Source organism: Cetorhinus maximus, chromosome 23, assembly GCF_964194155.1.
Source record: "Cetorhinus maximus chromosome 23, sCetMax3.hap1.1, whole genome shotgun sequence".
Taxonomy (NCBI): domain Eukaryota; kingdom Metazoa; phylum Chordata; class Chondrichthyes; order Lamniformes; family Cetorhinidae; genus Cetorhinus; species Cetorhinus maximus.
The window spans coordinates 26509992-26537532 of NC_135901.1; the positions used below are offsets into that span (position 1 = coordinate 26509992).

Consider the following 27541-nt stretch of genomic DNA (forward strand, 5'->3'; position numbering starts at 1 on the left):
AATAAGCCACCTTTTTATTCTTCCGACCAAAATGGATAACTTCACACTTATCCACGTTAAACTCCATCTGCCAAATTTTGGCTCATTCACCTAACCTGTCCATATCCATTTGTAAATTTCTTATTTCTTCATTGCAATTTACTTTCCCACCGATTTTGGTGTCATCTGCAAATTTAGCTATAGTACCTTCTATCCCTGAATCCAAGTCATTAATATAGATTGTAAATAGTTGGGGCCCAAGGACCGAACCCTGTGGGACCCAACTAGTTACAGCTTGGTATCCAGAAAAAGACCCATTTATCCCCACTCTCTGCTTTCTGTTGGTTAGCCAATCCTTTATCCAAGCTAATATATTACCACAAACTCCATGTGATCTTATCTTGTGTTTTAATCTTTTATGCGGCACCTTATCAAAGGCCTTCTGGAAGTCCAGTTATACTACATCTACAGGATCCCCATTATCCACTTTGCTTGTCACATCTTCAAAGAAATCTAGCAAATTAGTCAAACATGATTAACTCTTCATAAAACCATGATGACTCTGCTGGATTGCTTTTTGACTTTCCAATTGCCCCATTACTACTTCCTTAATAATGGATTCCAACAATTTCCCAACCACAGACATTAAATTAACTGGTCTATAGTTTCCTACTTTCTGCCTCCCCCCCTTTTTGAATAAGGGTGTTATATTAGCATTTTTCCAATCCACTGGAACCTTTCCAGAATCCAGGGAATTTTGGAATATTATAACCAATGCATCCATTATCTCCGTTGCCACTTCCTTTAAGACCCTGGGATGTAGGCCATCAGGTCCTGGGGACTTGTCAGCCTTTAATCCCAATAGTTTGCTCAGTACTTTTTCTTTAGTGATGGTGATTGTTCCAAGTTCCTCCTCCATATCCTCTGCACTACCTATTACTATTGGGGTGGTACTAGTGTCCTCCACTGTGAAAACTGAGGCAAAATATTGATTACGCATCTCTGCCATTTCTGCGTTCCCCACTATTAACTCCCCAGTCTCGTCTTCCAAGGGACCAAAGGCAGCTCTGACAGACAGCGTCACGATCTCCACCATGGGTAGGGCAAGGAGGCACGTCCCGAATCCATCCCAGCCGGAATGGGGCTTGAATCCTGTGCAGTTGGCACCAATCGGATCCACACCGGTCATCCAGCCAACCAGCCACCCATGGAATCCATGTTGCTGTGGCAACAGACACTTCTACATGCGTGTTGTAACCTGGAGCTATGGATTGTGATGGGAGAGGCTCCAATTTCTTTCCATCTCATGTGGCTGACCAGAAATCTCTCCCATTGTTATTGTCTACCATTGGTGTATGTTGGCAGGATTTACAGGTTGACACTCAATTTTGTTTGGCTGAATAATAAATGCACCACCCTTGGATATCAAGTCCTGGGGTGGGAATTGAACCTGGAGCTTCAGGCTCAGAGGCAGGGACACTTCCACTGCACCACAACCTCTCGAAAACACCATAGAGACTAATAAATCCAACAGGGAAATAGGAGATCTTTCTTTCCTCAGGCAGCAGTTAAAATGTGGAACTCACTACAACTGGAAGTGGTTGACACAAATAACTTAAGATGCTTTCAAAAGGAAACTAGATGAGAGCATGAGAGAAAAGAGATTCAAAAGATAAGCTGAAAGGCTGAGATGAGGTTGGCAGAACAGTAGGAGACTTGTGTGGATTGGAAACTCTCGCAGCAACTGATGGGCCAAATGGCCTGTTTGTTTACTGTATACTATATGTAATTCTTTGTAAACTTATCTTGCAGGGTGTTGGAAGAGGAGGATTTGCAGTCAGGAGAAACAAGTCAAACCTCATGTCAAAATCTGAAAGTCACTCAATTCATCAGGATTTGAAGATTTGTACATCTGAAGGGATTTAATTGACCGTCTCAGCTGGAAACTGGTGAGAGGCCTTTCACCTGCTCCTCCTGTGGGAAGGGATTGATACAGCTGGTAAACATGCTAACATGACAGTGCACTCACAATAGCGAGAGACCCTCCACCTGCTCCGTGTGTGGGAAGAAATTCATGTGTTCATCCAACCTGCTGGCACACCAGCTCAATCACATTGATGAGGATCCTCTTCAATGCTCTGACTCTGGGAAAAGTTTTGAAATCTCTGAGGAACTGGTCCAACAGCAGCGAGTTCACACTGACGAGAGACCGTTCAGCTGCTCCCACTGCGGGAAGAGGTTCAGGCTGTCCTCCCGCCTCGCGGAGCACCAGCTCCTTCACACACACGAGAGGCCGTTCAGCTGCTCTCACTCTGGGGAGTCGTTCAGCAAGTCAGTGCATCTCACTGAGCACCAGCCAGTTCACACCAAGGACAGGCCGTTCAGCTGCTCCCAGTGTGGGAAGAGATTCACTCAGTCCTCCCATTACACTGAGCACCAATTGGTTCACTCAGAAAAGAGACCTTTTAAATGTACTGAATGTGAGAAGACCTTTAAAAGAAGCATTAATCTGCTGAGACACCAGTGCATTCACACTGGGGAGAGGCCGTTCCCCTGCTCGGTGTGTGGGAAGAGATTCACTCATTCATTCCACCTTATGATACATAAGCGAGTTCACACTGGAGAGAGACCATTCACCTGCTCCATGTGTGGGAAGGGATACAGTCGATCATCTGATCTTATGATACACTAGCGATTTCACATTGGGGAGAGACCGTTCAGCTGCTCCGAGTGTGGGAAGGGATTCACTCGTTCAACCCACCTTTCAATGCACAAGCGAATTCACACTGGGGACAGACCATTCCCTTGCTCTGTGTGTGGGAAGAGATTCACTCAGTCATCCACCCTGCTCACACACAAGAGAGTTCACACCGGGGAGAGACCGTTCACCTGCTTCGTGTGTGGGAAGAGCTTCCCTCGTTTAGCCCACGTTTTGATACACGAGCGTGTTCACACCGGGGAGAGGCCGTACATTTGCTCCGTGTGCGGGAGGGGATTTACTTGTTTACACCATCTGCTGAGACACCAGCCTGTTCACACCGGGGAGAGGGCGTTCATGTGCTCTGTGTGTGAGAAATGTTTCACTGACTCGTCCAGCCTCCAGAGACATCAACGCATCCACACTGGGGAGAGGCCATTCACCTGCTCCGTGTGTGGGAAGAAATTTGCTCAGTCATTTGATCTGGTGAGACACGAGCGAGTTCACACCAGGAAGAGGCTGATCACCTGCTCCGTGTGTGAGAAGAGATTTACTTGCGCATCCAGCCTGCTGAAAAACCAGCAACTTCACACGTTACCAACAAAGTTGGATTGTGTTGTTGCTGCTGAGGATCATGTCCAGGACTGAACCTTTTCTCCTTTCTAACTTTAGATTATTTCAGTTCTCAGACCTTCAGTTACCTTCATTGACATGTCCCAGCTCCCCGTACCTTCCAGAGTGTCTATCATAGCCTTGGGATGCAGGGAAGGTACCGGTAATGCACCCGGGATCACGAAACACAAAACCCAATCTATTAATCACTTTCAGGTACTGGAATTAGTGTGTGTCCCACAGCATCTCTCTCACCTTCAAACATCACACCTGTAAACGAGGTTTAAATTTAAATCATAACAAACTTAACAGGAACCTGGAGGCTGATGAGACTCTGTTAAACTGTCAATGTGCTCCTGTGCTGCTCTGTATTTAACTGGAGCCTGCAGGCTGATGACTGTTAAACTGTCAGTGTGTTCCTGTACTGCTCTGTATTTTGCCTGTAATGGAAAATGCCTGAATCCTTTGTCCCAGTGGAACCTTTGCTGTTATGAAATGTGGGTGAATATTAATGAGCCCACATCCTCGCTCATGTCTGCTGCAATTGTGTAGAAAGGGGATGTGTAAACAGCTGGTCTTTGTCTGGAGATGTGAACCAAGGAAACGGTATCTGTGTGTGATAGTGACACCGCCTTGTGCTCACACTCAGAACGATGCACAGATACCCTGGTGGTTATGGTTTGAGCAGAGTCAGATCACGGGTGTAGTGAACAAGTTAAATATAAATATCTCCAAATTAGCTGCAGCTTGTTAGATCAGAGCTGGGGAGAAGGGAGCTCTGAATCCATTGTATTATCTCTGTTCTCTGGATCGGGTAACTACAATTTTTCAATATAACGGTGTTTTATTCAACAAATACATTCACAGCTCAAAGGCTGAATTGTAACTTACAACAAGAAAATTCATAAAATTTAATACAGAGACTAAATAATCAAGTTAAAAACATGGGAATATGTGACAATCTGTAATAACAAAATTCGGCAAACAAATGCAGCAGGTAACAGGGAAGCGGTGGACGAGATATTAGAGGAAGGAATATTGAATTAAAATTATATTAAAATTACAGACCAATCCACCATTCCTATATTACAGGCTCTGAAGTATATAAAATGATGACATTTATAAGTACTTCATTGAGGACCGGAACCATGTAAGGAATTACTCTGTATGATTGCAGTGCTGTTAATAAAGTCAGGAAAAGACAATCTGTTGATGTGAGCTTGATTATCTGGTGTCTGAAACCACAAGATTCAACATTTAGAGTCAACAAGATGAACAAGGAAACACATCACAGCTCAATATTCCAGCTCGATATTCACAGGAGAAAGTCTGTTATCGAACACCTCGAGTGGACAGAACAGAGGAAGATCCCAACTGTAAGAAACCCTCCAATCATTTGTAAATATCTTTCAAATGTTGACAGGTTCCAACTGTCAATTTCCGTTACATTGAAGTTAATGGAAGATGAGAGAGGTTAAAGGTTCCACGTAGAAATGCAACCTCTTGTTGTTATTGCCTTACATTGGTAGACTCAGGAATGTCACACAAACATTTTAAGTCCTCGTACCATAATTACCACAATCATTTCCAGACTGGAAACATAAACCTGCCGGTTCACTTTCAGTCAGGAACGGATCTCTGATTTTTACACCAATCTCTGATTTGACAGCACGTTTCCAGCATTCACTATTGTCCTTCCTGACTCTAAACAGTTGTAAAGGAGCTTTCTGTTCGATGTCTAGGAGCTCTGAACCATGGAAGAGAGCAGCTGGGACACATTTCTTACACACCTCAAGATTAGCCCACAAGTTCAGTCCTGGATGTGTTTAACAGCAATAAAACAATCCAACTCCTGCAGTCACTTGTGAACTCGCTGGTGTCTCTGCAGGGGGCTGACTGTATAAATCATCCCTTCAGATACATGGAGTAGGTGTACAGTCACTCCCCAGTGTGTGTGTTGGTGTCTCTGCAGGTGTTGTGACCAAGTGAAATTCCTTCCCAATTCGGAGCAGATGAGTGTAGCTGCAGTGTAGCTGTTTATGTCTCATGAGATCAGTGCTATATTTAAATCTCTCTTGACAGTCAGACATTTACAAGTTCCATATCAAAGTGAATAAGCTGGTGTCTCAAGAGGTTGGACGAATTAGTGAATCCCTTGCCACTCCCAGAGCAGGTGAATGGCCTCTCCCGGCGCGAGTGCGCTGGTGTCTCAGTAGATTCTTTTTATTTTTAAATCGCTGCTCACATTCAAAACATTTGAAAGGTCTGTAATCAGTGTGTAAAAGGTGGGCTGACTGAATAAATCCCTTCCCACACTCGGAGAAGGTGAACACCTCTCTCCGACATGACTGTGTTGATCAATATCAAATTCAGATGGGTAATTGAATCCCTTCCCACAAATCCCATATTTCCACAGTTTCTCCGGGATGTGGGTGTCCTCGTGTCTCTTTAAGTTGGATAATAAGTTAAAGTATCATCTACACCAGAACACGTGTACGGTTTCTCCTCATATGAATGATGTGATTTTTTGTCAGGCTGTGTAACTGGTTAAAGCTCTTTCCACAGTCAGTTCACTGGGACACTCTCACTCGGGTGTGTATGCGTCTCAGTGCTTTTCAGGCGACAATGGTGCTTGAAATATGTTTGCAAAGAGAGAACAGACAAACGTCTCTCCTTCCATATTTAAAAGCCGATGATATTCAGGTCCTGATGAACCAAGTGATTCTGTAAGATCTCCATGTGATGTTTGATTTGAGTTCCCTGTCTTCCAATCCTCTCCTTCTAATATCCTGTGAAGGGAGTTTACAAAAGTCTCAGATAATCTCCTGCATCATTGGAGACCAGGGACTCCCCCTTCATGTGTGGAACTGCACTAATGAGGCTCGGGAATGCCACAGCCTGAGTCACACGACCACCAGACATGACATTGAGCAAAGCATCGCAATGTTGAAGATTTGTTTCAGGTGTCTGGGTAGGTATGGAGGTGACCTTCAGTACTCGACAGCCAGGGGCTCCAGAATAATAGTGATGTGCTGCATCCTGTACAACATTACACAGCAGAGAGGAGGAGGAAGGGACAGACTCTTTCTATCCCCCAGTTTCATCACTCCCCATCTGACTGTGCTGTTCTCAGCTGCCGAGACCCCAAGCATTGGAGTTCCCTCCCTCAACCTCTCTCCTCCTTAAAATTTCCCTTTCAATCAAGCTTTTGATCATCTGTGAAGCACCTTTGGACGTTTTACTGTGTTAAAGGAACTACATAAATGCAACTTGTTGTTGTTATTGCCTTACAATGGTGGCCTCCGGAATGTCACACGAATATTTTAAATCTCCGTACCACAATTACCAGTCATTTTCAGACTGGAAACTTAAACCTGCCAGAAAAACAAAAAATGCTGGAAAAACTCAGCAGGTCTGGCAGGATCTGTGAAGAGAGAAACAGAGTTAACGTTTCGAGTCTGTATGACTCTTCTTCAGAGCTAAAGAGAAGTAGAAATGTGATGGGTTTTATAATGTTTATGAGGGGATGAAGCAACATAGAAGATCAGGGATAGGCGGGACTAAGGAGAGACTGACAAAGATGTCATGGGATCAAGACAAATGTATGAGTGGTAATGGCAAGGGCTAAAGAATGTGCTGATAGTGGCATTTTCTGTGTTTATTTCAGATTTCCAGCATCCACAGGTATTTTGCTTTCAACTTAATCCAGCTGTTTCACTTTCATTCAGGAACAGATCACAGTTTTACACCAATCTTTGATCTGACAGCACATTTCCAGCATTCACCATTGTTCTTCCTGACTCTAAACCCAGTAGTAAAGGAGCCTTCTGTTCCATGTCTAGGTGTTCTGAACCATGGGAGAGAGTGGCTGGGACACATTTCTTACACACCTCAGGATTAACCTGCAAGTTCACTTGGTTGTGATTAACAGCAGCAACAACAGAATCCAACTCCTGCAGTCGCTTGTGAACTCGCTGGTGTATCAGCAGGTTGGATGACTGCGTGAATCCCTTCCCACACACAAGGCAGATGAATGGCCTCTCTCCAGTGTGAACTCGCTGGTGTCTCAGCAGGTGTGATGACTGAGTGAATCCCTTCTCACATACGGAGCAAGTGAATGGCCTCACCCCTGTATGAACCTGCTGGTGCTTCAGAAGGTGGGATGACTGAGTGAATCTCTTCCCACATACGGAGCAGGTGAATGGCCTCTCCCCAGTGTGAACTCGCTGATGTACCAATAGGTCAGATGACTGAGTGAATCCCTTCGCGCACACTGGGCAGGTGAACGGCCTCTCCCCAGTGTGAACTCGCTGATGCATCAAAAGTTGGTATGACTGAGTGAATCCCTTCCCACACTCAGAGCAGGTGAAGGGCCTCTCCCCAGTGTGAACTTGCTTGTGTGTTAGAAGGTGAGACGACTGAGTGAATCCCTTCCCACATTCGGTGCAGATAAATGGCCTCTCCCCAGTGTGAACTCGCTGGTGTGTCAGTAAGTGGTATGACTGAGTGAATCCCTTCCCACAGTCAGAGCAGGTGAACGGCCTCTCCCCTGTGTGAACTCGCTGGTGTGTGAGAAGGTCAGATGACTGAATGAATCCCTTCCCACACTCTGAGCAGGTGAACATTTTCTCCCCAGTGTGGAGTCGCTGGTGTATTCGCAGATACTTCTTGCTTTTAAAGCTCTTCTCACAGTCAGAACATTTAAAAGGTCTCTGATCATCATGTACAAGTTGATGTTCAGTAAGATGGGATGACTGAGTGAATCCCTTCCCACACACAGAACAGGTGAATGGCCTCTCCTCAGTATGAACTTGCTCCTGCACCAGCTGGTCAGGTAAGTTAGCGAATTCCTTTCCAAACACAGAGCACCTGATTGGCCTCTCCCCAGTGTAAACTTGCTGGTCTGTCAACGCACTGGATAACTGAGTAAATCCATATCCACGCATAGAGCACGTGAATGATCTCTCCCTAGTCTGACGACGTTGATCAGTTTCCAGCTCAAATGGGGAAATGAATCCCATCCCACAGTCCCCACAATTACACGGACTCTCCATGGTGCCGGTGTCCTTGTCTCTCTCCAGGTTGGATGATCAGTTGAAGCCTCAACCACACACAGTACACATGTACTGTTTCTCCCCGCTGTGAATGGTGTGATGCTTTTGTCAGTCTATGCAACTGGTTAAGGCTCTTTCAGTCAGTTCACTGGAACATTCTCACTTGGGTGTGGTGAATGTCTCGGTGCTCTTCCAGTCACACTGATGTTTGAAATCTTTTCCCACAGACAAACATTTCTCCTTCCACATTCAAAGGCCGATGATATTTAGGTCCTGATGAATCGAGTGACTCTGTCAGATCGCGACATGGTGTTTGTTGTGGCTTTCTCGCCTGGAGCTCCTCCCCTTCTAACCCCCTGCAAAAGGAGTTTAAAGAAATTATTATTGTAAAGGCAGGAAGGAAATTCAGAACAGACAATTCTAGTTTCTATGGAACATTTTTCCTCTTTCATTCCCCCAAATCCATAAATCTCTGTCCCACACACTCCTCTCCCTCTCTGCTCAATGTTCCAGATTCAGTGTCCAGTCTCCTAATTATTGTTTTCTCCTCTCCAGATTCTCTCTCCTCCTGTCCTTAAACTGATGACTCAGGCTGTGGATCAATTCCACTCCTTCACTCTAATTCCACCAAATACTTTGGGTCAAGACAGCAAATTATCTTTCATGTCTCTATCAGTAATTTTAAGTAAACAGGAATATCCACCATTGGGCCTTTGGTTCAGGTTGAGGCCGGAGAGGAGCCGGAAGGTGCAGCTTGTTATTCCAGACCAATAGGAAGAGAGGGGGCGGGACTGGAGGACCGAACGAGAGCGGCTGGTCCTCCGACCAATCGGAGTGAATGAAAGGGCGGGGCGTGAGGACAGAGCGGGAGCGGCTGGTCTTCTAACCAATCGGAGTGAATGAGGGGCGGGAGGGCAGTGCGAGACCTGCTGACCCCCTAACCAATCGGAGTGAATGGGGGGGCGGGGCCGGAGGACAGAGCGAGAGCGACTGGTCCTCTAACAAATCGGAGTGAATGAGGGGCGGGGCACTATTATTGCTGCAGGAGCTCATGCGCAGGCGTGGTAGGGAAGCTGTGGTATGAGCATGCGTACTGTCAGTGCCAGAATCGGACGGCGGCGAGGTGGAATCTGCGAACGGTGAGAAATGGCCTGGGGTAGGAGAAGGATAGAGCCGGTAGATTCATAACTAATTTACGTGTGCTTTAAAAGTCGAAAAGAAAGCTGCCGGTTCCGCGTTTTCACCAAGTGCAGCTGCGCGGTTTCTGATGGCAGGCCCGGGGTAACGGCCGCCATCTTGATAGCAGGAAGATGCAGCAGGGCGCATGCGCTGTCGTCCTGTCCCTGTCAGCAGGAGGAGAGAATGTCGTGCATTTCTATCCTGGACTGACAGGGATGGAATTTGGAAACTCCTTTTACAGGGGTTTAGAAGGGGAAGGTTTACACATAGCAAACTCAAACCAAGAGAAATGTTTGTCTCTTCTCAATTCCTATCCTGCACTTAGAGCTTTAACTTTTGCAAACTCCTTTCACAGGATAGTAGAAGAGGGTTTGCAACAGGAATTTAAAAACAAATATCACATCAAGAAGTGACAGAGTCGTTGTGGACCTGAATATCATCAATCTTTGAATGTGGAAGGTGAAATGCTCATCTCTTCTGTCTCTGGAAAAGTATTTCAAACATCATTATAACTGAAAAAGCACCGAGACGTACGTGCAAACGCCCAAGTGAGAATGTTCTAGTGCACCTGTGCAAAGAACTTTAAACAGTTACACAGTCTGCCAAAAACATATCACCATTCACAGCAGGAAGAAACTGTAAATGTGTGGACAAAGCTTCAACTGATAATCCATTCTTGAGAGACACATTGACACTGGCACCATGGAGAAACCATGGAAATGTGGAGACTGTGGGAAGGTATTTAATTACCCATCCAAGCTGGAGATTCATCATCGCATTCACACTGGTGAAAGGCCGTTCACTTGCTTCGTGTGTGGGAAGAGATTTACTCAGTCCTCGCACTTTCTGGCGCACCAGCAAGTTCACACTGATCAGCGACCTTTTCAATGTTCTGACTGTGAGAAAAGATTTAAAAGCAGAAATGATCTGCTGTCACACCAGCGCACTCACACTGGGGAGAGGCCATTCACCTGCTCTGAGTGTGGGAAGGGATTCACTCAGTTATCCCATCTTCTGACACACCAACTTGTTCACACCGATAAAAGACCTTTTAAATGTTCTGACTGTGAGAAGACTTTTAAAAGCAAAAGTGATCTGCTGACACACCAACGCATTCATTCTGGGGAGAGACCGTTCACCTGCTCTGAGTGTGGGAAAGGCTTCATTAATTCATCTGATCTTCTGACACACCAGCGTGTTCACACTGGGGAAAAGCCATTTGTATGTTCAGTTTGTGCGAAGAGATTCACTCAGTCATCCACCCTGCTGATACATCAGAGAGTTCATACAGGGGAGAGGCCGTACACCTGCCCAGTCTGTGGGAATGGATTCACTCAGTCATCCCACCTTCTGAAACACCAGCGAGTTCACACTGGGGAGAGGCCTTTCAAATGCTGCGTGTGTGGACAGGGATTCACTCAGTCATCCCATCTTCTGAGGCACCAGCGAGTTCACACTGGGGAGAGACCATTCATCTGCTCTGTGTGTGGGGAGGAATTCACTCAGTCATCCACCCTGCTGAGACACCAACGAGTTCACAACCGACTGAAGGGGTCAGATTCTGCTGTTATTGCTGCTAATCACATCCAGGACTGAACCATGTACATTCTGGCATTTGGGGTTTATTTCTTATGTTTATGCCCCTATAACTGGCCATTTTAAAAATATTTGCTCATGGGATGCAGGCATTACTGGCTGGGCCAGCGTTTCTTGTCCACCCCTAATTGCCCTTAAGAAGGACGGTGATCAGCTGCCATCTTGAACTGCTGCAGTCCAGGTGGCATAGTTACACCCACAGTGCTGTTAGAAAGGGAGTTCCAGGAGTTTCACCCAGCGAAAGTGAAAGAACAGCGATATATTACCAATTCAGGATGGTGAGTGACTTGGAGAGGAATTTCCAGGTGGTGGTGGTGTTCCCATCTATCTGCTGTCCTTGTCCTTCTAGATGGTAGTGGTCAAAGGCTGTCTAAGGAGGCTCCATGAGTTCCTGCAGTGCATCTTGTAGACGGTACACACTGCTGCCACTGTGCATCAGTGGTGGAGGGAGTGAACGTCTGTGGAAGGGGTGCCAATCAAGCCAGCTGCTTTGTCCCGGACGGGGTCCAGCTTCCTGAGTGTTGTGGGAGCTGCACTCATCCAGGCAAGTGGGGAGAGTATCCCATCACACTCCTGACTTGTGCTGGAGTTTAATATTCTGGATAAATGTCAAATAATTCAGCTTTGTTTTAAACACGTGGTTGTAGATTTTTGTCTTTCCCACTTGTGTGTTTAACATCACCCGACTGCAGCTCAAAGTACAATCTGTGGGGAGGATTGTACGGCAGGAACAGAACTTCAGCCTCGACACAGTCTGTCAGGGCAACACTGAGAGGGACAAGCAGCACTTTGGTGTCAGTGAAGAGAGATGCGAAAGACCAAAGTCCCCATGCGGGTGAATTCTGAGGTGTGTAAGAAATGTGTCACAGCCGCGATCTTCCATGGTTCAGAGCTCCTAGACACGGAACAGAAGGCTCCTTTACAACTGGGTTTAGAGTCAGGAAGAACAACAGTTAATGCTGGAAACATGCCGTCAAATCAGAGATTGGTGTAAAACTGTGATCTGTTCCTGACTGAAAGTGAAACGGCAGGTTTAAGTTTCCAGTCTGAAAATGACTGGTTACTAAACTCCGAATATTGAACATGTTTATGTGACAGTCTTGAGTATCACTTTAAGACAGATGTTACCTAATTTCAAATAAAGCCAATGAAAATAAATTGGTTAAAGTCTCCATTATAATAGCAGACGGAGAAGTTCACAGGACCCTGTTAACTGCTGGGACAATTATATAACAGAAACCTTATCTCCAGATAAAGACATGTTTACTGAGAGTTGATGCTGGATTTGAACAGAATGGGCTGATCCCAAAATTGTTTTCGTGAAGAGTTGGGTTAACATTGAGTTAAATCCGGTGTCTCTGCCTATTGGTTCATTCTTGACAGAATCAGCAGGTGGTATCCAATCAGGTCTTTTGTCCTCTTATTTATCCAGTCCGCTGAAAGCTCCTTTATTGTCCAATTCATGACATCAGAGCGGGCAGCAGTGAACGGAACAGGAAACAGGACAGGAGTTAAACACAATGTTGTCCCTTCAGTTTCAGTCTGGGAGGTGGGTGGAGTGAAGGGAAATAGTTCCTATTGTGCTTGTAGAAGTGCCAGTCATTAAAAGGGCTGTTCATTATCATCAGAGCTACCCACAGTGAATCACTGTGTGCAATTGAAATGACTAAAGTCTGCTGCCGAGACTTGGTGATGCTTTTAATTTGACTTAAACATTCCTGCTTAACAGTCAGGGGCTAAGGTTAGCATTATTGCAGGATGCACTGCAGGAACTCACCAAGCCTGCTTAAGCAGCACCTTCCAAACCAATGACCGCTACCATCTGGAAAGACAAGGGTAGCAGACACATGGGAACACCACCGCCTGGAAGTTCCCCTCCAAGTCACTCACCATCCTGACTTGGAAATATATCGGCTGTTCCTTCACTGTCACTGCATCAGAATCCTGGAACTCCCTCTCTAACAGCACTGTGGGTGTACCTACACCACAGGGACTGCAGCGGTTTAAGAAGGCAGCTCACCACCACCTGCTCAAGGGAAATCAGGGATGGGCAATGAATGCTGGCCTAGCCAGCAACGCCTATATCCCATGAATGATTAAAAAAAAAAATCGCAGCATTATGTAGAGATATCAATGGCAGTCTGAGATCAGCTGGTTTGAGGAGAGCCCAAATAACCTTTTCCCTGTGGAATGGATGGTGCCTGTGGAACTATAGCTCATGAAGGAGTCAACCTGCTTTGGAGAACAGAGGCTGGGGTGGGGATTGTCTGCTCGGAATGTACGGGAGGTATTTTACAGGAACCATCAGGTTTTGACTCTCAGTGCCTCGCTGCACATTAATACACTCCGGCATCGGCACCGCAATGCTGTCTGAGCAAGAATGCTATAACTCCTTGTTGGGTCAATGAGGGGTTTGAATCGTCGTTCTGTAGTATTTCCACTGAACGCCGATATGAGAAATTTCTGTTCAGTGGTTTCTGTACCAGTGGATACTCTTCGAGATTATGGTGACCGCATTTCCCTGGATTTCGATCGACTGTGCCTCCTGTGATTGGTGGAACAAAGCCTCTTCATTGCATATCACAGGCTCCTGCACTCGGTTGATCAGGAATATTAAAGGAGAATTGGTTTAATGGGGGTTATTGGGATGTACAATCAAGGACATTATTTACATGGTAAATATCTTTCATACGGATTAGGAGCAGGAGTGAGGCCACTCGGCCCCTTGAGCCTGCTCCGCCATTCGATGAGATCATGGCTGACCTGATTGTAACCTCAACTCCACATTCCCGCCTACCCCCGATAACCTTTCACCCCCTTACTTATCAAGAATCTATCTAGCTCTGCCTTAAAAATATTCAAAGACTCTGCTTCCACCGCCTTTTGAGAAAGAGAGTTCCAAAGAGTCACCGTCCTCTGAGAAAAAAAAAATTCTCCTCATCTCTGTCTTAAATGGGTGACCCCCTTATTTCAAAACTGTGACCCCCTAGTTCTAGATTCTCCCACAAGAGGAAACATCCTCTCCACGTCCGCCCCATCAAGACCCCTCAGGGATCTTATATGTTTCAAGCAAGTCACCTCTCACTCTTCTAAACTCCAGCAGATACAAGCCTAACCTGTCCAACCTTTCCTCATAAGACAACCCGTCCACTCCAGGTATTATCTAGTAAGTCTTACGAACATAAGGAGCAGGAGTAGGCCATTCAGCCACTCAAGTCTGCTCTGCTATTTAATAAGATTGTGGCTGATTATGATTTGCATCCTACCTGCTCCCGATAACCTTTCACCCCCTTGCTTACTAAGAATCTATCCCGCTCTGCCTTAAAAATATACAAAGACTCTGCTTCCACCGCCTTTTGAGGAAGAGATTTCTCTGAGCTTCTTCCAACATATTTACATTTCTCTTTAAATAAGGAGACCAGTACTGTACACAATATTCCAAATGTGGTCTCACCAATGCCCTGTATAACTGAAGCATAACCTCCCTCCTTTTGTATTCAATTCACAATAAATAACATTCTATTAGCTTTCCTAATTACTTGTTGAACCTGCATGCTCGCCTTTTGTGATTCATGCACGAGGACACCCAGATCCCTCTGCACCTCAAAGCTCTGCAACCTCTCACCATTTAGATAATATGCTTCTTTATTATTCTTCCTGCCAAAATATACAACCTCACATTTTACTACATGATAATCTATTTGCCAGATCTTTGCCCACTCACCTAACCTATCTATATCCTTTTGTAGCCTCCTTATGTCCTCTTCACAATTTACTTTCCAACCTACCTTTGTGTCATCAGCAAATTTAGCAACCACACCATCAGCCCCCTTATCAAAATCATTAATATAGATTGTAAATAGCTGAGGGCCCAGCACTGATCCCTGTGGAACTCCACTCGTCACATCTTGCCAATCTGAAAATGACCCATTTATACTTACTCTCTGTTCCCTGTTAGCTAACCAATCCTCTACCCATGCTTATGTGTTACCCCCTGCACCAGTGATCGTCACTATTTTTCAAGCAAGGGCCACTTCAACAAAAAACCTGCAACATGAGAGCCACATCGACAACTTTACTAAATTATCATTGCTTACTACTCCTTCATGATGTAATGTTACAGAGCGATGCATGTAACTAAAACAAAATCATATAATGTACTTAAAAATAAATGCACATGTATTTATTTAAAGTTGTGGTTACTTTCCTGAAAATCACAACTTTAACTCAAATGGCTTTAAGTGGATAATTGGTTCCCATTGGAATCAAGGGTAAAACTGTAGTTAGGTTCTGTGGGAACTTTCTTATCAGAAAAAAAAATATTGGAACATTATTGTGTTTGTGACAGTGTGCTTGCACATGAACAGGGGAGAGACCTCATCTTGAGTGAGACACAGCTAGAGTGAGTGTGGGTATTGGCAATTTGGTGCACAGTGGGAATTCAGTGCAGAGGGGAAGAGGTGCTCTTTGCATTTTTTCTTTGCTATCCAACTTCTTAAATCTTCAGAGAGTGGTCTTGCCCTGCTGCAGCAGTAGAGGCTACAAGGGAAAGGAATGACTGGTAAGTAGTGGGTAAAGTTGGGTAAGTATTTACTACTTTTATCGCTTATAGTTTAAGGTCTTTTTGTGGTTTATAGTTTTGTCTATTCTGTAGTAATGAGGATCAGGAAAGAAGGGCCCTAGAGTAATTGATTTAAAAGATTTAATTTGAAGGGATAAGTCATGGCAGGAGAGCTCAAAGCTGTGGTGTGCTCCATGTGGGAAGCTGAGAACATTTCCAGTGCCCGGGACCAGCATGTTTGCAGGCTCCTGAAAGCTCAGGTTTTAGAGCTGGAACGGCAGCTGGGGACACTGGAGCATCCGCAAGTCTGAGAGCTTCATGGATAGCACGTTTAGAAAGGTGGTCACACCACAGCTGAAGGCACTTGAGGAAGGAAAGGAATGGATGACCACCAGGCAGTCCAAGAGAAACAGGCAGATAGTTCAGGAATCCCGCTCGCAAATCAGTATTCCATTTTGGAGGCTGATGAGGACGCTGGTTCCTCCAGGGAATGCAGACAGAGCCAAGCTTCTGGCACCACAAGCAGCCTGTCTGTAAAGGAGGGGAGGAAGAGCAATAGTAATAAGAGATTCTATGGTCAGGGGAACAGATAGGCACTTCTGTGGCCATCAACGTGACTCCAGGGTCTGGGATGTCACTGAATGGCTGCAGGGAATCCTGAAGGGGGAAGGTGATAAGGCAGATGTCATGGTACATGTTGGTACCAATGACATAGGTAGAAAGAGGGATGAGGTCTTGCATCAAGAATTCAGGGAGTTAGGCAGTAGACTAAAAAGCAAGACCTTTCGGGTTGTAATCTCTGGATTACTCCCAGTGCCGCGTGCTAGCGAGCTCAGAAATAGGAGAATAGCGCAGATGAATATGTGGATCAAGAGTTGGTGCAGGAGGGAGGGTTTTAGATTCCTGGATCAATGTGACCGTTTCTGGAGAAGGTGGGACCTGTACAAGCAGGACGGTCTACATCTGAACCATAGAGGGACTAACATCCTTGCGGGCGGGTTTGCTAGTGCTGTTGGGAGGAATTTAAACTAATTCGGCAGGGGGAGGGGACACAGAATGTTAGCAGAATAGGGACACATCATATTACAGTAAAACAATCAAGTCAGAGGGAGTACCGCTGCATTAAGTTTCAAGGGAGTGAGGCAAGGCTGGATGGCCTCTACTTTAATGCCAGGAGTATTACAGGTAAAACGGATGAGTTAAGGGTGAGGATTGACACATGGAATTGTGATATAGTAGCCATCACTGAGACATGGTCGAGGGGAGGGGCAGGATTGGCAGCTCAACATTCCGGGATATAGAATCTTCAGGCGAGACTGGGGAGGGGGTAAAAGAGGAGGAGGTGTTGCATTATTAGTTAAGGAGTCAATTACTGCAGTAAGGAGAGATGATATCTTGGAGGGGGCATCGAATGAAGCTTTGTGGATCGAGCTTAGGAACAAAAAAGGGGCAGCCACGTTGTTAGATGTTTATTATAGACCCCCAGATAGTAAGCGGGAAATTGAGGAGCAAATATGCACAATTTGTGGAGGTGTGTAAAAAGAATAACAATAGGGTAATTATATTAGGTGATTTCAACTTTCCCAACATTAATTGGGATAGACATAGTATTAAGGGCTTGGATGGAGTGGATTTCTTGAAATGTGTACAGGAGAACTTTTTAAGTCAATATGTAGAGGGTCCAACAAGGGACGGCGCATTGCTGGACCTAATTCTGGGGAATGAAGCCAAACAAGTGGCTGAGGTGGTGGTGGGGGAGCATTTTAGTGATAGCGACCACAACATGGTACAATTTAAGCTTGTTATGGACAAAGAAATAGACAAGTTGCTAAAATATGTTTTGGATTGGGGGAGAGTGGATTTTAGTAAAATAAGGCAGGATCTGGCCAAGGTAGACTGGGGACAGCTACTTGTGGGGAAATCTACAGAGGAACAGTGGGGGGTATTCAAAAAGGAAATGGGGTGGGTACAGGCTCAACATGTTCCCTCTGGGGTGATAGGAAGGAGTAATAAGCCCAGAGAACTGTGGATGACCAGAGATATTCAGGATACGATGAGAAGGAAAAGAGAGGATTTTAGCCAGGGGAAGCAAATCAGCAGAAGCATTAGGACAGAAGTACAGAAAGTGCAGGATGGAGCTTAAAAAAGCAATTAGTAGAGCAAAGAGGGGATATGAGAAAGCTCTGGCTCGTAAAAGTAGGGAAAATCCCAAGATATTCTCTAAGTATATCAATGGGAAGAGGATAACCAGGGAAAGAGTAGGGCCCATTAGGGACCAAGGGAGCAATCTATGGGTGGAGCCAGAGGACATCACTAGAGTGTTGAACAAATACTTCACATCCATCTTCACCCATGAGGATGAAGGTATCAAACTTGGGGAGAGAGACTGCGAGGTTCTTGAGCAAATTGATATAGGGAGTGACAAGGTACTGGAGGTGTTGGCAGGCTTAAAAGTGGACAAATCTCCAGGTCCAGATGATTTGTGTCCCAGACTGCTGAGGGAGGCAAGGGAGGAGATCGCAGGGGCTCTGACCCAAATTTTTAATTCCTCTCTGGCCATGGGGGCGGTGCCAGAGAACTGGAGAACAGCTAATGTGGTTCCGCTATTTAAGAAGGGTTGTAGAGATAAGCCAGGGAACTACAGGCCAGTGAGTCTCACGTAAGTGGTAGGGAAACTATTGGAGAAAATTCTGAAGGAGAGAATCTATCTCCACTTGGAGAGGCAAGGTTTGATCAGGGATAGTCAGCATAGCTTTGTCAGAGGGAGGTCATGCCTAACAAATTTGATTGTATTTTTTGAGGAGGTGACCAGGTGTGTAGATGAGGGTAGTGCAGTTGATGTAGTTTATATGGATTTCAGCAAAACCTTTGACAAGGTCCCACATGGGAGACTTTTGAAGGCAAATGCACATGGGATCCCGGGTAATTTGATAAGGTGGATTCAAAATTGGCTTAGTTGTAGGAGACAGAGGGTGATGACAGAAGGATGCTTTAGTGACTGGAAGCCAGTGTCCAGTGGCTTACCACAGGGATCTGTGCTGTGCCCCCTACTATTCGTCATTTATATAAACGACATAGATGTCTATGGGGAGTGGGGGGGCGTGGGGTAGGATTAGTAAGTTTGCGGATGACACAAAGATTGGCCGGGTGGTTAACAGTGAGGTTGAGTGTCTTGGGCTACAGGAAGATATAGACGGGATGGTCAAATGGGCAGATAAGTGGCAGATGGAATTTCACCCTGAAAAGTGTGAGGTGATACACTTTGAAAGGAGTATTTTGACAAGGCAGTATTCAATGAATGGCATGACACTAGGAAGTTCTGAGAACAAAGGGACCTTGGCATGTGTGTCCATAGATCTCTGAAGGCTGAGGGGCATGTTAGTGGGGTGGTGAAAAAGGCATATGGGACACTTGCCTTTATCAATCGAGGCATAGATTACAAAAGTAGGGAGATCATGTTGGAGTTGTATAGAACCTTGGTGAGGCTACAGCTGGAGTACTGTGTGCAGTTCTGGTCGCCACATTATAGGAAGGATGTGATTGCACTGGAGGGGGTGCAGAGGAGATTCACCAGGATGTTGCCTGGGATAAAACATTTAAGTTATGAAGAGAGGTTGGATAGACTTGGGTTGTTTTCGTTGGAGCAGAGAAGACTGAGGGGCGACCTGATTGAGGTGTACAAGATTATGAGGGGCTTGGACAGGGAGCAGCTGTTCCTGTTAATTGAAGGGTCAGTCACGGGGGGACAAGTTCAAGGTGAGGGGCAGGAGGTTTAGGGGGGACATGAGGAAAATCTTTTTTACCCAGAGGGTGGTGACAATCTGGAATGCACTGCCTGGGAGGATGGTGGAGGTGGGTTGTCTCACATCCTTTAAAAAGTACCTGGGTGAGCACTTGGCAGGTCATAATATTCAAGGCTATGGGCCAAGTTCTGGTAAATGGGATTAGGTAGGTAGGTCAGGTGTTTCTCACTTGTCGGTGCAGACTCGATGGGCCAAAGGGCCTCTTCTGCACTGTGTGATTCTGTGATTATACCCTCTAAGTTGCAATATTCCACATTGCTAAATTCTTACATTGATAAATGAAGTCACTTTTATATTTTTAAACTTATTTTAGTTTGAACAAAAAATGTAACTTTTTACTGAAGTTACCTCCTGCCTGCCACCAACCCTGCTTCCTGAGCCTCCTGGTCGCTGCAAATCATCCTCCTCCCTAACCCTTAGTATTGTGGTCTCTCCCCCTCCCCAACATTCGAGTGTGGCCTCTTCCCCCTCTCTGACCCACCCTCTTGCAGAAACCCCCCACTTCCTGACTCACCCTCTCACTGCTTCCCTCTCCTGGAATTCCATTCCTGTTCAAGATCCCGCTGCAACTTGGAGGTCAGGGAGCGGCGAGAGGCTGAGCCAAAGTGGCGCCAGGCCAGTCACGTGGGAAACGACTTTAAAACAAATCTTGTGACGCTCGACGAGATTACAGGAAAGGCAGAGTCGAGGAGCTGCAATTAGTGAGGACGGGAGCTGCCGCTGGCTCGTGGGTGTTGCAATGAAGAACAATGTCCTACACCTTGAGCTCTTATTGTTTGTAGAATCCTTTGATGTGGCACCTTGTCAAATGCCGACTGGAAATCTATGCACGTCACATCTAAAGGTTTCCCTAGATCCACATTGCTTGTTACTTCCTCAAAGAACTCCAATAAATTAGCCAAACATAATTGACTCCTTAAACTCCAAAGAGATAAATTTTAAGGAGTATCTTACAGGGGGAAAGCAAGGTAGGGAGGCAGAGAGGTTTCGGAAGGGAATTCCAGAGCCAAGGACCCAAGTAGCTGAAGACAATGGTGGAATCATTAAAACCAGGGATGCTCCAGAATGAGAGGAGCACAGATATTCTAGAGGGTTGTAGAGACGGAGAATATTACAGAGATGGGGAGGGGGTGAGATCATGGAGAGATTGCAAAAGAATGGGCCAGATTTTAACTCAAAATCCCGTTCACTTGCACGGAGGTAAAATCGGGCTCAAGGGTGAGAATTTTAAAATTAAGGCATTGCTTGAACACAGGGTGTGATAGGTGAATGGGACTTAGCGCGAGTTGGGGTGTGGGTAGCAGAGTTTCTGCACATATAAATTAGGAGCAGGAGTAGGCCACTTGACCCCTTGCATGTGATTATATCTGACCTGATTGTAACTTCAATTCCACATTTCCGCCCATCCCCAATAACCCTTACTTATCAAGAATCTATCTAGCTCTGCCTTAAAAATATTCAAGGACTGAATTGGAAAAACCAAGTCCAGTTCTGTACGTTTCTCAACACACTGCTTCTGTCTTGCTTTTGTATTTGATGGCCTCACATTCAGGTTCTAGGAACTAGAAATGTATCAAATGCTCAAACAGAGGTAAGGAAATAACCCAGAAAGAAATATCCAAGGAAAAGGAGGGCCACGGCAAATTGGGTCACTTCAAATCTGGTTTTGAAAATCCTCTCATCCCAGGAGCTCACTGAGCTGAGGAGCCACCGCTGGAATGTGCAAATTTGGACAGCCTTAAACTTGTCTCCCGCAAGAAAAACCTTATGTGTTTGAAATCCCATCACTGTTTTTTCTATCAAACCCTGCATGTGTTCAGAGACCCTCAGCCCGAGAATCGTGGGGTTTTGTGGAGACCTCATACTCCGAAATCCTTGGGTGCCCCTCTGTGGACAAAGTCAGTGCATTGAAGCTGTGGAGTGGGTGAGATGAGCTGTTCTCCCCTCACTGCAAACGGTGTGATGTTTTGCCAGATTGTATAAATGGTTGAAGGTATTTCCACAGTCAGTGCACTGAAACACTATCCCTTGGGTGCACATTCCCTTGGCTGCTTTTCAATTCACACTGATGTTTGAAATATTTGCACTCATATGGAAGAGGCAAACATGTCCCTTTCTGGAGTCAAAGACTGATAATATTTAGATCCGATGAATTGAATGACAGTCAGATCTTGACATGCTAATTGTTTTGAGTTTAATGTCCAAAAATCCTCCCTCTTAATACTTATAAAGGGAGTTAACAAAAGTCACTAAGTTGCAACAGAAACCCAGAACTGACAATTCTAGGTGTCACAGACATCCTTCTCCCTCTCAAACTATAAATCCTTGTCTCCCGCACACTCCCTCCATCCTATTGTTTGTAAACCCAATTCATCCTACTATCCCTCCTCGTGCTTCTTCCCCATTTCGCCTTCTCTAACAGGTTCAGTTTGACACTCACCTATTGTCCTCCCCAATATGTCACCCAGGTGTCTAAACCTTTGTGCCTGAATTGAACAAACTGCTTTGCTAAGGGGGCGTCACAATCAATCCCACATTAACTTTGTGTTAGGGCGTTGTCACTGCGCCCCCACCCCAACTTTTCATCCTACTCCCAGAAGTTTGCTGACTGGTGAATAATGGCGGTCTCAGCCCCCACAATCCCCCGCGCTGGGGAAACCTCTCTATCCGCCCCGTGGGCGGGCGGTCTGAGACTGCGCATGTCCAAGGGAAAAGGGGGTGGGGGCTCGCGCATGTGCGGAGGAAGGCCCGCCCTCCTTTATCTTCATGTTGAGGTGTTGACCAATGGGAAAAGTTGGAGGACCGGAAGGATCCTCGTCCTCCAGCCAATCAGAGCACGGGCTTTGCGCGAATGCAGCTTGAGCTTCCCAGAGGCTGAAGCTTCCTTCTGGGTTCAACATCTGTGAGTAAAGCACTTTCTTTTCTTCCCCTTTCCATTTCTTTTCTAATTCTAGGTTTAAATTGTTGATTTGCAGGAACTGAAGGGAAAGGAAGTGAATCCAGGGAAGGTGCAGACTCTGGAAAGGTTGGCCCAGGTCTCTCTCTGTGTCTTAAAAACATGAGCACTCGCTGCCAAAATAAAGTTCCTCCTCATATACCACCTGTATCTCAGTTCAAGTAATACAGTGGTGTATCTTACACTTTCAGTCCATTATTATGTACACATGTATATATTTAGACTTGATGATTTTCAGTGCTGCAAAGATTAGTGGTAGGCCAGAAGATTGGAAAAACCTTAGAGAACCAGCAAGGCATAACAAACTAAAAAAATGAAGAGAGAGAAATTTAAATATGACTGAAAATCAGCAAAAAATATAAAAACAAACATTAAAGGCTTCTAGAAGTATATAAAAAGGGAAAGAGTAGTGAAAGTGAGCATTGTTCACTTAGAGGATGAAACCGGGAAATTAATAATGGGAAAGAAGGAAATGGCAGAGATTTTGAACAAGTATTTTGTGTCTGTCTTCACAGTAGAAGACACAAAAACATCCCAAGAATAGTGGAGAAGCAGGGGCAAGAGGGAATTGAATTATCACAATCTCTAGAGCAGAAGTACAAGGAAAACTGACGGGACTAAAGGCTGACACGTTCCCGGGACCTGATGGCCTGCTTCCTCGAGTCTTAAGGGAAGTGTCTGCAGAGATAATGGGTGCATTGTTTGTCAGCTTTGAAAGTGCCCTCAATTCTTGAAAGGTCCCAGCGGACTGGAAAATCACAGTTGTAATACCTCTATTCAATAAAGGTGGGAGACGGAAAGCAGGAAACTAAAGGCCAGCCAGTCTAGCATCTGTGATTTGGGAACCAATAGATGTCACATATTTGGATTTCCAAAAGGCATTCAATAAGGGGCCACATAAAAGGTTACTGCACAAGATAAGGCTCATGGTCTTGGGTTAATATATTAGCACGGATAGAGGATTGGTTAACTAACAGGAAATAGGGAGTCGGGGTCAATGAGCCACTTTCAGGTTAGCAAAGTGTCACCCGTGGAGTCCTGTAGGTTCAGTACTGGGGCCTCAACTATTTACAATGCATATTAATGACTTGGATGAAGGAACTGACTGTATTATTGCTAGTGATACGAAAATAGGTTGGAAAGCAAGTTTTGAGGAGGATACAAAGAGTCTGCAAAGAGATATCGATAGGTTAAGTGAGCGGACAAAAAAGTGGCAGATTGCGTATAATATGGGAAAATGTGAGCTTGTCCACTTTGGCAGGAAGAACAGAAAAACAGTATATTATTTAAATGGAGAGAGACTGCAGAATGCTGCAGTACAGAGGGATCTGGGTGTCCTTGTACAGGAATTACAATATGTTAGCATGCAGGTGCAGCAAGTGATTAAGAAGGCAAATGGAGTGTTGGCCTTTATTGCAAGGAGGTTGGAGTGTAAAAGTAGGGAAGTCTTACTGCAGCTGTACAGGAATTGGTGACACCACATCTGGAATACTTTGAACAGTTTTGGTCTCCTTATATAAGGAGGGATACACTTGCACTGGAAGCAGTTCACAGAAGGTTTTCTAGGCTGCTTCCAGGGATGAAGGGGTTGTCTTATAAGGAAAGGTTGAGCAGGTTAAGCTGATATAGAGGTGATCTTATTGAAAGCTACAGGATTCTGAGGGGGTTTGACAAGGTGGATACAGGGAGGATGTTTCCTCTCGTGGGGGATTCTATAACTAAGCGGAACAGTTTAAAAATAAGGGGTCTCCCATTTAAGACAGAGATAAGGAGGAATCTGTTCTCTCCAAGGATGTTTAGCCTTTGAAATTCTCTTCCACAGAGAGCAGTGGAGACTGGGTCATTGAATGTATTCAAGGCTGAGTTAGACAGATTTTTGATTGACAAGGGAGTCGAAGATTAGGGGAGACAGGTGGAAAATATGAGTTAAGGCCGCAATCAGTTCAGCCTTGATCTTATTGAATGGAAGAGCAGGCTCGATGAGCCGAATGGCCTACTCCTGCTCTCATTTCTTATGATCTCATGATCTCTGTGTCAAGGACAGGAAGCAGTGAGTGTTGATCTGACGATCAGCATCAATTGGCACCTTCAGGAGAATTGGGAGGGTTTATATTAGGTACAGCAGAGTGAGAACGGAGGGAGACTGTGTGGGAAGGGGGTTGACAGCTTCTGGGGAATGAGAGAGGAAAAAATGTTCCATGGAAAGTAGAACTGCCTGTTCTGAATTTCTGTCCTGGACTGACAGTGATGACTTTTGTAAACTCCTTTTACAGGCTATCAGAAGGGGAGGATTTGCAGACAGAAATCTGTATCTAAACATCACGTCAAGATCTGACAGAGTCACTTGATTCATCAGGACCTGAATATCATTGGCCTTTGAATCTGGAAGGAGAAATGTTTGTCTGTTCTGTCTGCTTCAAAACATTTTAAACAACAGTGTGATGAGAAAAGTACTGAGACACACACACCCAAGTGCACTGACTTGAAAGAGCTTTAACTAGTTACACATCCTGAAAGAAACATTGCACCATTAACAGTGGGGAGAAACTGTACACATGTCCAGTGTGTGGATGAGGCTTCAACTGATCATCGAACCTGGAGAGACGCAAGGACACCGGCACCATGCAGAAACCATGGAAATGTGGAGACTGTGGGAAGGAATCTCGTTCCCCATCTGAGCTGGAAATTCATCGACGTAGTCACACCGGGGAGAGGCCGTTCACCTGCTCTGAGTGTGGGAAAGGATTCACTCATTTAAACAGCCTGCAGACACACCAGCGAGTTCACACTGGGGAGAGGCCGTTCACCTGCTCCGTGTGTGGGGTGGGATTCACTCGCACCCGGAACCTGCTGTTGCACCAGCGACTTCACACTGGAGAGAGGCCATTCACCTGCTCTGAGTGTGGGAAAGGATTCATTCGGTTATGCAGCCTGCAGACACACCAGCGAGTTCACACCGGGGAGAGACCATTCCCCTGCTCTGACTGTGGCAAGAGATTCACTCAGTTATCCCATCTGTTGATACACCAGCGAGTTCATACTGGGGAGAGGCCGTTCACCTGCTCTGTCTGTGGGAAAGGATTTGCTCACACCTGGAACTTGCTGAGACACCAGCGAGTTCACACTGGAGAGAGGCCGTTCACCTGCTCTGAGTGTGGGAAAGGATTCGGTTGGTTGTGCAGCCTGCAGACACACCAGCGAGTTCACACCGGGGAGAGGCCATTCACCTGCAATGAGTGTGGGAAGGGGTTCACCCAGTCATCCAACCTGCTGACACACCAACGAGTTCACAGTGCGGAGAGACCATTCATCTGCCCAGTGTGTAAGAAGGGATTCATTCAGTTATCCCATCTGCAAAAACACCAGCGAATTCACAAGTGATAAAAGGGATTGGATTCTGCTGTTATTGCTGCTGTTTGTCACATCCAGGACTGAACCATGTTCATTCTGACAATTGATGAAGTGGGAGGGTTTCTTTCTGCTGAACTGGCCGGTTTCACGACTTTGCTTCCAGTGGAATGTCGTCCTTTGAGCCTTGTTGCGAAAATCCAGTTGATATTTCACATGGACCACAGAATGAAAGGGTGTTTGGAAGGTGAAAGATATCTAGTTTGCATTTCTGTTTGGAAACGCACCCCCCCCCCCACCCGCCGCAAAAGCATGCCCCACTGTTATAGAAATGGGCTGTGATGGTTAGAAGTTTCTTTTGTTTTGTTTATCTGGTGTTTCTCACGGAAGGAAACTACAAAGGTATGAGGGGCAAATTGGCTGTGGTAGATTGAGAAACTGCATTAAAAGGTATGATGGCAGACAGACAATGGCTGGGCATTTAAGGAATTAATACAAGGAACAAAAACCCAACAGGAAAGTTGATGCAACAGTGGTTAATAAGAGAAGTTAAAGATTGCATTAGATCAAAGGAAGCGGCTTATAAAGTGGCCAAAAAAGTAGTAGGCCTGAGGATTGGGAGATATTTAGAATTCAGCAAAGGAGGACCAAGAAACTGATAAATAAAGAAAAGATAGAATATGAGAACGCACTGGTGGGAAACTTAAAAAAATGACCGTACAAGCTTCTGCAGATACGTGCAAAGGAAAAGATTAACAAAGACAAATATGGGTCCATTGCCGATGGAGACAGGGGAATTTAAATGGGGAATGAGGAAATGGCAGAGAAACTAAACAAATGTGTGGGTGTCCTCATGGAGGGAAAATGCAGAAATTGCCCCAAAGATACTAGAGAACCAAGGGACTAGTGAGCATAGGAACTGAAAGAGATTAGTGTTAATAAACAAGCACCAGAGAAATTAATGGGACTGAAAGTTGATAAATCCCCGGGATCCGATGATCTACATCCCAGAGTGTTGAAGGAGGTGGCTGTAGAGGTGGTGCATGCATTGGTGGTCACCTTTCAAAATTCTATAGTTTCTGGAAAACTCCTGCAGATTAGAAGGTGGCAAATATAACTCCACTATTTACGAAAGGGGGGAGAAAAGTGGGGGGAACTACAGATCTGTTAGTCCGACATCAGTAGTAGGGGAAATACTGGAATCTATTATAAAGGATGCGATAGCTGGTTGCTTAAAAAATAATGATCTGATTGGGCAGAATCAACATGGATTCATGGATGGAAATCATGTTGAAACCTGTTGGAGTTTTTTGAGGATGTAACGAGCAGAACAGATAAAGGGGGACCAGTGGATTGGAGCTTTTGGATATTCAGAAGGCTTTCGATAAGGTCCCACACAAGAGGTTAGTAAGCAGAATTAGAGCACATGGGATTGGGGGAACTTTAATGGCATGGATTGAGAATTGGTTAACGGACAGAAAACAGGGAGTAAGAATAAATAGGTCTCAGGTCGCCAGGCTGTGACTAGTGGGGTACCGTAAGGATCAGTGATTGGGCCCCAGCTGTTCACAATCTACATCAATGATTTGGATGTGGGAATCAATTGTAATACTTCTAAGTTTGCTGATGACACTAGTGGGAATGTGAGTTGTAAGGAGGATTCAAAGAGGCTTTCAAGGGGTTTCAGACAAGTTGCGTAAGTGGGCAAGAACATGGCAGATGGATTATAACGTGAAAACGTGAAGTTATCCAAAG

The 27541-nt window shown here is 45.4% G+C and overlaps 5 protein-coding genes and 1 long non-coding RNA gene across 6 annotated transcripts in view; 3 read left to right on the plus strand and 3 right to left on the minus strand.

Annotated features, from left to right (window-relative positions):
- The window catches only part of LOC144698446 (uncharacterized), a 147086-nt gene extending 134446 nt beyond the window's left edge, over window positions 1-12640 (plus strand). The window contains exons 7-10 of the mRNA XM_078570387.1: window positions 1919-1978; window positions 2084-2459; window positions 4538-4665; window positions 10198-12640. Of these exons, the coding sequence (XP_078426513.1) occupies window positions 1919-1978; window positions 2084-2459; window positions 4538-4665; window positions 10198-11118 (1485 nt within the window). The 3' untranslated portion in view covers window positions 11119-12640. The remainder of the gene's footprint in view (window positions 1-1918; window positions 1979-2083; window positions 2460-4537; window positions 4666-10197) is intronic.
- LOC144697459 (uncharacterized) overlaps window positions 1-27541 on the minus strand; it is a 296931-nt gene that overhangs the window by 243107 nt on the left and 26283 nt on the right. The window lies entirely within an intron of this gene.
- Window positions 1-27541, minus strand: part of LOC144697294 (uncharacterized) — a 273796-nt gene that overhangs the window by 127556 nt on the left and 118699 nt on the right. The window lies entirely within an intron of this gene.
- Window positions 1784-4494, plus strand: LOC144697252 (uncharacterized). Its single transcript, XM_078569185.1, has one exon. It carries the CDS (start codon window positions 2747-2749, stop codon window positions 3323-3325), a length of 579 nt encoding a protein of 192 aa, XP_078425311.1. The 5' UTR covers window positions 1784-2746; the 3' UTR covers window positions 3326-4494.
- On the minus strand, window positions 4125-9636 carry LOC144696959 (uncharacterized). The gene is made up of 2 exons (XM_078568682.1): window positions 9541-9636; window positions 4125-8699 (listed from the first exon to the last, which is right to left on the minus strand). Exon 2 carries the CDS (start codon window positions 8341-8343, stop codon window positions 7033-7035), a length of 1311 nt encoding a protein of 436 aa, XP_078424808.1. The 5' UTR covers window positions 8344-8699; window positions 9541-9636; the 3' UTR covers window positions 4125-7032.
- LOC144697395 (uncharacterized) overlaps window positions 22314-27541 on the plus strand; it is a 37785-nt gene continuing 32557 nt past the window's right edge. Inside the window, exons 1-2 of the mRNA XM_078569375.1 lie at window positions 22314-22384; window positions 24712-25695. Of these exons, the coding sequence (XP_078425501.1) occupies window positions 25061-25695 (635 nt within the window). The 5' untranslated portion in view covers window positions 22314-22384; window positions 24712-25060. The remainder of the gene's footprint in view (window positions 22385-24711; window positions 25696-27541) is intronic.